The 11687-nt window shown below is 33.5% G+C and overlaps 2 protein-coding genes across 2 annotated transcripts; both read left to right on the top strand.

Moving 5' to 3' along the window:
* The first annotated feature begins 692 nt into the window (after nt 1-692).
* LOC140821674 (F-box/WD-40 repeat-containing protein At3g52030) lies at nt 693-9164 on the top strand. Its single transcript, XM_073182213.1, is given in 10 exon segments — nt 693-973; nt 1784-1987; nt 2404-2458; nt 3706-3804; nt 4144-4247; nt 4578-4667; nt 4792-4931; nt 7728-7747; nt 7749-7813; nt 8621-9164. Coding segments are annotated over 10 exon segments (1305 nt in total). The 5' UTR covers nt 693-809; the 3' UTR covers nt 8985-9164.
* Nucleotides 9165-9512: 348 nt separating this feature from the next.
* On the top strand, nt 9513-11410 carry LOC140821675 (N-terminal acetyltransferase A complex catalytic subunit NAA10-like). The gene is made up of 2 exons (XM_073182214.1): nt 9513-9906; nt 10947-11410. Exons 1-2 carry the CDS (start codon nt 9607-9609, stop codon nt 11220-11222), a joined length of 576 nt encoding a protein of 191 aa, XP_073038315.1. The 5' UTR covers nt 9513-9606; the 3' UTR covers nt 11223-11410.
* The last annotated feature ends 277 nt before the right edge of the window (nt 11411-11687 follow it).

Raw genomic sequence — 11687 nt, 5'->3', positions numbered from 1 at the left:
AGATGATCATCATAACACTATGATTCCAATAAATTTTATAATGATAAAGATTACACAAAACCAGATTTCGTTAGATATCACGTGCAACGTCTTTATGATATAAATTGGTGACGAATTAGACGATACTGATTAAATAGAAATAACACAAATCGTGATAACAAATTAGAATGTTTGATTAATTTGGAGTACTATATGTTTCTGTTTTGTCGCCAACGAGGATAAATGAAGATTGATACGCAAAATTAGATCATGCATCATCACAAACAAGAAAAAAATAATATACTTCCTTTTTAATTTTTATATTTAAGCGTATGAAAAAAACATATGAAATCTGATCAAATTATAGGAGTTGGGTTGACAATATCTCAATTCGCCCAAATGAGAGTTAGCCCCGTCAACTGACAGTGTGACAGATCGCACGTCAGCCGCACTCTCTTCCAAACGACAGGTTGTAATGTTAATATCAAATGATCTTCATAAATTAATATAATTTTATTTTTTTATACTCGTGACGATGCATAACTTAAAAAATAAGAAGTGTTGTACATGTTTGGGTAAATCGAGCTATTAAGTCCATGACGATTAATCTCATCCAAATGCAACAGTTAACAAGGTACACAATGCAACGTCAACTTAAAACAAATATTAATAAAGAAATTTTATGTATAAAAATATCCGTTACTGGACCAACAATGTACGGACAGCAATCGGGCCCAAACTACTTCGACGCAACTATGAACTCTTCCGGCTCCCAAAAAAGAAAAAAAATCTGAGCACTTCCCACGAGCTTCTTCGCGTGCAAAAACTTCATGGAAGCCACGACCTCCACGGCCAACCAGCCGCAGTCAGTGAATAAGCGGCGGCACACGGTCAGGACATCTGTGGAAACTCTGGGTGACGACGTGTTGTGCATGATATTCGTTTTGCTCGACCTCGTCCACCTAATTCGATGCTCTGCCGTTTGTAAATCATGGTACTGCTCTCTTCTACTTCTATTGATGTAAAATCGTCCAATGTAATGGAGTAGAGAAATGATTTGCAGTAACAGAGCATGGTAATTATGCTAAGCTAATGTTTCGGTTTGGACGATTTTATTGAATTAACTGAGGCACAATTAAAAGACTACTGAATTGCTTTTGGTTATTTGGTTACCGTATGCGTGGATGTTTCTAGTTACTTAATTCCCAAAATATGTGGCATCTTTTAAGGACGAGTGGGAAAGAACTTTGGGGCTGGATGTTTCTAGTTAGTTAGTTTTGGTGTAGGCCTTATGGGACCATGTCAAAGCATGATCACCAAGTTGGCATCACTTCCAAAGATACAATCATTTGCACATGAATGATCCTCTTGATGTTCCTGCACTAGTAACACCGTGCTATTGTCCATGTTTATGCATCACGAGTCATATGGAACTTTGGATTTCTGCATTGCCTCGAGGAGGGCATAAAAAATGTGTTTTTCAACCTTCTTTTACTGCTGGTTTATGAGAATATAGGATTGAAAGACCTTGCATATCATACATATAAAAGTACAGAGTATATTGCCTACGAGTTACTGACTTAGAATGGGCCGGATAAAGTAAACTTTACGTCGTATTTAGCGTAGAAGTAATGTCCCTAAAACTTGATTTTTTTTATCTGTCCAAGGAAAAATATGTAAAAGAGCAGAAAGGGTAGCTTCTTCTGAATTCTTCAGATGTTTTATCTTTATGCATCATATTTTTATTATGTTAATAGTAATTAATAAAGATATTCTTTATTGTTCTTCTGTATAATCTACGAAGGAGCATGGTGATTAGTAAACTGAAGTTACTGCAATTGCAGTATTACAAGCAGCAGCATGTGGATTCTTTTGGCCTCTCTGATGCATCCACTTATTCAGAAAGATTATTAAACCAACAATTGGGGCAGCTCGCCATGGATATGCAAAGTTGGTCTTTAAAAGATGGTCCTTGTGATGTTTTCTGTTGGAAAGGTCACTTACAAGGGTAAATATTTGATACCAGCCATTTAATGATTGCGAATATCTGGATGTTATGATTAGAATGTAAAGGATAAAGAGTTTTAAAATATGTTTGTTAGCATTTTTTTCCTTCTGAATAGTTTCTGTACATTTTCTTACTTGGATTTAGATCCTGTGCATTTGATACTTCAGTAAATGTAAACATTTTTCCCTTCCCAACAATTTAGTTTGTACTTTTCATCTCCCACTTCTAATAGCAATAACTTTTGACACCACATTAAGATTGGCTATGACATTAAAGATTACTCAGTATTCATTATACAACGTCAAGCTCTTTGTATCACCTTTTAAATTGTTTGAAACTTTTATCTTTTTTGGGCTCAAGTTTTGGTTGAGTGTCCAACTTTCTGTTTGACTTTCTCTGACTTGGTTCCCTTATAGATTTAAGAAGTGCAGAATGAAGATGGGATTGATTCTTACTGGAGTTGGGGATAAGGTAGGTCCATGAAATTTTAGAATACACTTGGTTTAATGTTTTAAACAAGTCTTACATTGAGTTTTCTTTCTCCTTATATCACGTTGAACCGCTTTGTAGTTATAATGTGCAAAAGATAAATCTCTATATGTAGTCATAAATTTGTGTGAATTTGGGCCAAATATAAAAATTTATTGTAATACAATCATTTTAGATCTCTTATTGAAAAACTTCCCCCAACATGGTAGTAACTATATTTATATTTCAAAACTTGCTTGCTATGTTAGTTATTAAAGATTTGTGAGGTATAGTTAATTTGTTTGAGAAACTTGGACCATCAAATTAGTTTCTTACCGGGGAGGTGTTGTTTCTGTCGCCCTCTCTTGTATATTTTATTAATTCCTAATAAAGCACGTCTTGCACGGTTGTGTTAACAAAAAATGAGTTTAGGATCACATGAATTATTTTGTTGTGTTATTTGGAGAATTTGCACTTGGTTAAAGTTTAGATCTTAAAATGTCTTTGCATATTGAGTCATCCCTCATTTTTTATAGCGCTAATTTTCTTGTGTGATTTCTAATAAATAATGTGAAAACTGAGGTTGACTGAAGTGGGATCCCAGACATACATTCAACCGACTTTGGTATGCATTGTCATGATTTAGGAAACTAAAAACTTGACTGTTAGTTTCTCATTTACCGACCGCACCTAGAGTGCTTTGTGTAATGGAATCATTCATGGATGTGGGTATATTGCAAATGAAACTGTTTGATCTAGCATTTTTGTCATATTGCTATGGCTAAAGTAACACCAAACATTTGATTCTCATCTTGGTTAGGGAGTAAATGCCTAGTTGACTTGTTCTGGAGCCCTGATTCTTTTGAGTTACCACATCTGACAGACAGAGTTGCACAAAATGTTTCAATTTATCTTGTGTTCTATGTTCTCTATTTGGGCAATTCCTGACTGGATGCTGATATGTCAAAACTTGGGTTTGATTATAAATAGAAATGTTTGTTCTGTTTTTTCAGCATATATCAAGTTTTTTTTTCGGTCATGCATTTTTTTGAGGTCAGTTGGATTTGATATGTTGCATTGCGTAGATTTGGTGTTGAATTTATCGCCATCAGTATATCATTTGGTTAAGTCAGGAATGTCTTGAATAACTTGTTTATATGCGTTATTTATTTTTTGATCTTTTATTGGGTTCGAGTTGTGTATTTATATGTTAAGTTGTTAACTGATACTGTTGCTGCTAATAATCATAGGTGATGCGTCTCTGGTCCGCAGAGAGTGGCAAAGGGTTGGATGAATATATTCTACCTGATAAGGCGCCATTGTTTGATTTTGATTTTGATGAGGGGAAGGTAAATTTAATGTGAACAATTTACTTTTCTAATCTTTATGTTTGAAGTGCATGCTTATATCTCTGCAGTTCTCTTGATGTGATAATTGTTTTAAAAGGTTAAGTAACTCCATATTGTCTGGCTTGCGTAGCCAGTCAGTTAATATGCTTCATTATGCAAAGACTGGCATGAGAAGTTTGACATGGGTTCTCCGTTCTTTCGCCCATTTGAAACTCCTTGACAGACTAGGAAAGAGTTGTTTCCTTAGGTTTATACGGTTCAAGAAGCAAGGTTTGTTCTGAGTCCAGTCTGAAGACTTATTAAATATAACATTTGTGTTTTTTTATCATTGTCTTATAGGTTGTAGGTCTTGTGGGGACTCGTATATGCATATGGAGGCGTGTTGGTTCAAGAGAAATATTTTCCTCCCGTGAAGGCTTGTTTGCTAGGGGATTGTGTATGTGGTGTGTTTCATCTTACTATGTTTGAGTTTTTTCCTCAATTTCTTAGCATTTAAGCTTCAAGAAATTTAATTTTGTCAAAAAGTAAGTCAGAACTTAATGAATGAACGCTAGCATCTTCCAAACGTCGTTATCATAACACATTGTAGTATAATCACTGTCGAATTTGCTGAGTGTGACAGTTTCCCTTATGTTGCCCATATACCGCTACATGACGCGTTTTACAGCTTGTTTATTTTATATTCTTTCGTTTTAGTTTACTCCTGTTCTTTGTAATTATTTTAACAACTGCTGTATAAATTACTGAAATTCCAATCGAATCTCCCTTTGCAGCTATGTAGACCCACAGGCCGTGATTGGGTGTGAAGATGGAAAAGTTCGTGTTTTTGATATGTATAGTAGAAAGATTTCGCAAATAATCAAGTATATATATACCTACATTACTTCAATTTCTAATCAGTTATTGACAGGGATTATTATTATTATTACCCTGTTTATTTTCCCGTGAAAACATTTCATGACTGTTGCTCTCATATTATTGTTCTAGGATGCATCCTGGGTCAGTGTCGTCCTTATGTTTCACTGACGAACAAATGATTATCAGTGGTTCATCTCTTGGAAGTATTGCAATATCAGATCTTTCATCAGATCAACAGGTGGCTACATTGGGAACAACCGGTTCTGCAGGTTATGTGACATATTCATTCATTGGGTGATGACTTTTTTTGGGGGTTTATTTGGGTATGTTAGTATAAATCTATACGACCACCAATGGGATCTCACTTGTTCGCTCATCTGAAGACTTTTCTGAATTTGAATCTAGAACAGGGGGCATCTTACCCCAACTCTCCCTCACCATACTTTTGTACCTTTCAAAGTACACCGACTTCATTATTTATCACTTAGTAAAAAGATCTATATTTCATGGTTTATCCCTCGTTGAACTCACGGTGTCTGTAACATAACAAACACACTGGTGGGTGAGTGATCATCTCTCTGGCAGGCGATGGATCTTCTAATTACCTTCTTCTATTATGCTTGTTATAACAATATCAAACGATTTTCACCGTTTAAAGAGCAATTGATTGCTGTAACACATCTCTGTCTGATATCTAATTCTAAAGAGTAATTGATCGGGGATTTAGATTTTGCATGAGATGTTACAGTTCTGCACATTTCTCTGCACTGATGTTAATGCATGAATAATAATCACCTCATCTTGAGTATTATAGGACACATTATTTTAGGCTATATCCAGGACCAGTTGTCTTCTCTTTCCCAAACTAGTATTTAACCCGTGCGATGCACGGCATGCTATTATTAAAAATTAGTGAAAAATGAATAAATATTTAAATTGAAAAAATAATATAATTTAAAAAATTAAAAATAAAAACTATTTTTCGCTAATTTAAAAAAACTTTCTTAAATATAACGCATGTCGATTAATTTTTTTGACTAATGATCACTATCATATATCAAAATTTTAGATTATGTTAGTCTAAGGCAATGACACGATTCTTATAGTGTTTAGTGTATTGATGTCGAACATCAACTTTAATACATATTTAATTCTTTAATTTTCGAGAAGCTATATGATTTTTTTTAATATGTGATAAAATAAATATTTTTAAATCACATCCAATAAAATTAATGAGAACTTTTTTAAAAATTCAATAATTTCGTCTAAATCCACATTCACAAACAATTTTGTGAGACACGTGTTTGACACATTTGAATGATAACAATAATTGTTTCATCAATATCTTTATCCAAATGGGTTGTGATTTTATCTACAAAATATCTTCATAATATACACAACAGCCTATTATTTTGAAAGAAAAATGAAACATGTGATCATAAGTAAATTATGTATAAATCAGAAAAGTTATTTTATTAACATTTACTATGTGTTTTCCAAAACAATGTCGATAAATTTTATAAGATGTCTTCTAATAAGATGCGTACTTTCTTTGGAATTCGTTTAATCATTTCAATTACGGAGCATTTTATACTATCATGTATCCGTGACTTTGTAGCATAGAAGAAAATTATCACATTAGTAATACGTAATAATTAAAATTTTGTACAAATAGAAAAATAATATTTTTTACTCCTCGATCATGAAAAACATATTTCAAATTTAGTGTCTCGTTGTTCTCGCTGTTTTCATATGTAAGTAGTTCATAACAACGAACAAATCTAAATTTAAACGAACATTACATCTTGGAAGGTTTCAACTCATATATGGTGTTGAAAAGAGGAGTCATTTCAGAATTCAATTTTGGAGTAGATAAATTTAGTAAGATAAATAGAACAAAATTGGTTTTTAATATAATATGCAATATTATATTACTTATAGTTTAAAATTCAAATAAGATATCCCAAGGGACAAAAATTATACATTGGATGCTTTTGACAGAATTATACCATACATTAACTCTATCAAATTATGAAAATCTCAAATTGCATGCACTGGGTGTCAAACATTTATGATTATTGAGGGTGATATACATGTTTATTGAGAGTAATTTAATGTCCATTTGAAACTCTTTTGAATCTATCTATTTTAATTCTCTTGTGCTATTTTATTTGAATTTTTAAAAAGACAATTCAAAATATATAATATACTTATGGTAAAAAGACAATTCAAAATATACAATATACATATGGTTTTGGAAGACAATTACAATGCATTAATTCTTTCAAATTAAGGTAATTTCGAAATAATATGCATTTGAGATCAAAAATTATGATTATTAAATGATAATTTAATGTCCATTGAAAAACCTTGTTGTAGTGATAACTTTTAACAATCGACCAATTTTATTTTTAGAAAAAATTTAATATTATATTTCTTTTTAGTAAGTAATTTGGACAGAAAATTACTTAAATAGCAAAATGTATTTTTGAATGATTTACATAATGAGTGATACTGAACATTGCAATCATTTGTATTTTAAATTTATTTATATATTTTTTAATTAAATTGATTGATATAATCAATGCAAAAATTTAATGTATTTTATGTTTTCAATAGAGTTTAGTTTCAATTTGAATAAAAAACATATAATACATAAATTATATTTGAATTAATATAAAAATGAATTAAATTCAATTTGAATTAAATGAATTGATATAATCAATGCAAACAATAATTGAAGTGATCATTTATTGCAGTATATATATATATATGACATTTTGACGGAAAATTATTATTTTTTGCAGAAATCTGCTAAGGACATATATTTATAAATTCATATGGTGTTTATAAGATGATGCAATGCAACTTTTGAAGGTTCTGTATTTAATCATCATTTTGGCAAACTACTATTTTTGGCAAAAATCTTTTCAATAAAAATTTTAGAAATAGGACCTTGTGATTTATCGAGGCTCCTTTTGAAAGGGCCCATGCATATACTTCATAAAATGTCAGAGAATCAGAACTGATCCGCGACCCCACCTTTCATGGACATTTGGCCACAGGAATCAGAACATTGTGTTTTAAACCCAAGCTCCTATCAACTCTTTGCCGGATCAAGTGCGGGCTATGCATCTTGTTGGGACATAAGGTATGTGTATCTACGATATGTTTACCTTAAATTCACTTTGAGGTGTTTTTATTTTAGTTTTAGGAAGGTTGTGTGGGCAGGTTATGTTTTCATTTTCAAAATGTGGTGTATGTTATTTGTAACTAATTTCCTGCAACTTAAGAACAGAGAAATACTATCAGGAATTAAATGCAATCAAACTGAAGAATTGATATAAGAAAATTGTATATTGAAGAATGGCAATTGCTTGTTGGAAATTTTCTATGTAGTAAACTCAATCTGTGAAATACCCTTTTTAGATAAGGAAATTGATTCTCTTGTCTCAAGGCAAGCTAGCGATAACAGAAATATGCTGAACGCCTTCCACTAGCAAATTCTGCTCCTGTATGCTCTTTCTTTTTACAATCATTCTCTTCTGGTATTGTGCCCAATTTATTTCCTTGAATTGCAGCCTTGTCCTTGAGGTGGAAATTGGAAAATTTTGTTTGATATTTTCAGCTTCGCGTGTCACTTCATCATCCAGACCGCCTTCCCTATGAATGAGTACCTGTCCACCTGTTTTAAATCTCCAAATTTGGTTGCTGTCTGATGACTGAGCTGATATATATGTTGGACCTGACCCTGCTTCTAGTTCTTTGGAAGATGTGATGCATGAAAAACTGGATTTATCCATGATCCTACACACACACATTTGGAGCAAATAAAAGATTAATAGATGCAGTATAGTTTTGGCATAGACTAGATTGGCTTGTGGATTGACAGTATATTAAATTATATATCGCTGTCATGACCAAATCGAGTGAGTTATTATATGTTGGTTCCATGCAGGATGTCGAAGAGACTATGGGAGACACGAGTTAGTCCCAACGTGCTTTATTCCATGCATCACTTGCGAAATGACAAATTGACATTAGTTGTTGGTGGAATAGACGGGGTTCTAAGAATCGTTGACCAGGACACTGGGACTGTACTGTCAAGATGGATCGTGGAGGAAAATGCCATAATAGCAAATCACTCAATGGGGAAAAACAGATTCCTAGAGAGAAAGAAGGGGATAAAACTTTCTGAAGACTCCCGTATTGATCTAATGCCTAATCGGCCGCCCATCACATGCTTAGCAGTTGGAATGCAGAAGGTTGTAACCACACACAGTGATAGATTCCTCAGAGTGTGGAAGTTCCCTGGTAGATGACAGGTTTCTTTCAATCAAAATTATTTTTCAGAGGTTTTATGAAATTAATTTTTCTTTGTTTTAATGGTTATTCGTTATTGCTGAAAGTTTTCCGGCTAGTGTACTGTATTGCAGACACCGGTTGTATGAACGAAACTATTTTTGAACATTTTAAATGAATGGACCTTTATTGAATGAAAATCATCATAATAATCTGTTTTAGCAAATTTAACACTCATTCATAGTTATGTCCTTTTATTACAGTTTTGTTGCACTCCCGAATTCTCCAACTCCACGACCTATGTATCTTTCTTTGCCTAAAATTTTCAATTGATAAATGTGATAAATTATTTCAATCAATCATTTTGCCATTTGATCCGTGTGATAAAGACTATAAATAACATATAAGTTATCATTTTTTAGATCAACATTTTTTTGGTCGAGTATGTCACAAATAACTTGTTCCGATCGAGTTTATAAAACATTACTTATCTAATATGTTTAAGTGAAAAAATTAATAAAAAGTAAACCATTACTCCATTAAAATTTAAATAAATAAATTAGCCACACGAAATTCTTCGTCTTCGCCACCAATCAGCCCCACGTAAATCCCCACTGCTTATCCCAACCGGTGAATATAACCATGGTGTGCATCAGGAAGGCGACAGTGGATGATCTACTGGCTATGCAGGCCTGCAATTTGTTCTGCCTGCCGGAGAACTACCAGATGAAGTATTACTTCTACCACATCCTATCATGGCCGCAGCTACTTTACGTGGCGGAGGATTACAACGGGAAGATTGTGGGATACGTTTTGGCGAAGATGGAGGAGGAATCCTCCGAATGCCACGGCCACATAACCTCGCTTGCGGTGCTGAGGACTCACCGCAAACTAGGGCTCGCCACCAAGCTCATGACTGCTGCTCAAAACGCCATGGAACAGGTTTTTGATGGCTTTCTATTTCTTTAGCTGTTTTGTGTGATTTGGCGGATTACATTTTGTTTTAGTGTGTTTGGATTAAGGATGTCGATTTGAAGTTGATGAAAAATATGAAGCTTTAATGAAATTATTTCTAATTTGGATGCTACGGCTCCCAGTTTCCAAATCTTGTACCAATTTCTCTTCTCTGTGCATACTATGGTTTGCTGATGTTATGTTCAGGGATGGATTTAGCAGGGGAGGGGCGAAATGTTTGCACTCTTATCCCCTGGCCTTCCCCAACAACCAATTCAAATGCATGAATATTGATTTCTTATTTCTCTGAATTTGTTCTCTAAGTAATTGTTCTTAAAATTATTATGCTTTTGAGATAAATTGACTTTGTAACTTTGCATACCCAAATGAACACTACACGTGCCTGTGAATGGGTGAATAGGGACAAGCTATGATTGTATTTTTCTCTTTTTTTCCAGTCCTAGCACCCTGACTTTTTTGGATACCAATTTGTTCTTAACTTTTCCATGGCTATTGGTTTGTTTAAGCCAATGGAAAGCAAAATCATATTCTCATGCCAAGTTTATTTTGCCCCCACGACATCTGAATCTAGGATTTAGTGTGAGGAAATATGTGGTTAAAGAGAAATTTATGCACTGTTTTCTTGTTTAAATTATTTTTTTGCAAATGCACCATATTGTGTCGAATAAGCATTATTTTTCTTAGTACAACACACAACAGAGATTGAAATAGGTCTTGAAGTTTTACTGTCATTTTTTGGCATCCTTTGTGCATCAATTTTGAATTTCGAATGTAATATGGCTGAACAAATAAGTTACTGGTATTGGACCTTTATTCATTAAGGCTGGTGATTGTGTTATGATATGTAAATTGGGTAAAAGCTGAGGTTGATCATTTTGCTTATCACTCGTTATTTTACTCTCTTTATTCTGTGTATTAGTTCACATGGGTGCCATTGGCAGATAGGAGTTGAACCAAAGCGTCCACTTTGACAGATAACTAAACCCTGGGTTTTGTTTCTTAAACAGGTTTATGGGGCGGAATATGTATCTCTGCATGTTAGGAAAAGCAATAGGGCTGCATTCAATTTGTACACCGAGACTTTGGAATACAAGATTCATGATGTAGAGGCTAAATATTATGCCGATGGAGAGGATGCCTATGATATGAGGAAGCAATTGAAGGGTAAGAAGCAGCAGCCCCATCATCATCACCACCACCACCACCATCATGGTGGGGGTTGTTGTTCTGCAGAAATGAAAGCAGAGGAAAAGCCCGAGTCAGCAGCAGCCAAAACCGAGTGATGAGATTAATTATTCAAGGACCAGAATTTCGTTATGTTGTATATTTTGGTTTGCCAGAATGAAATCGTCAGTCTCCATGCTTGATGCGTGAAAAATGCACTGAACTTTCTTAGCAAGGTCTTGGAAGCTTGAATAATTGTTATAGACTTGTATGTTTCGTGCATTTATACATCCTTGGCTTTTATTAATCCTTCCTTCTATAAGTTTATACTGCGAATTTTTTTCTCTTTTGAAATAATTTTGGAAACAATATGATGAATCAATAAATTCCTTTTAATTTAAACATAAACCTCTTTTTTTGTGAATAAACACACACCTTTTTACTACAATAGTACAATACAATTCAATACCCAAAAATGTTTCTTGCAGTTAGGAGCAAGGGAAAAAAATGGATTTGGAGTAATGCTTTTAAAGATTGTTAATTTTTTTAATACATTTTTAAAACTTTTTATTGTAATTACAGGA

Source organism: Primulina eburnea, unplaced genomic scaffold (genome assembly GCF_022965805.1).
Source record: "Primulina eburnea isolate SZY01 unplaced genomic scaffold, ASM2296580v1 ctg739_ERROPOS11973397, whole genome shotgun sequence".
Lineage (NCBI taxonomy): Eukaryota > Viridiplantae > Streptophyta > Magnoliopsida > Lamiales > Gesneriaceae > Primulina > Primulina eburnea.
Note: the sequence above shows the minus strand (reverse complement) of the source record. Positions and strands in the feature narration are given on the sequence as shown.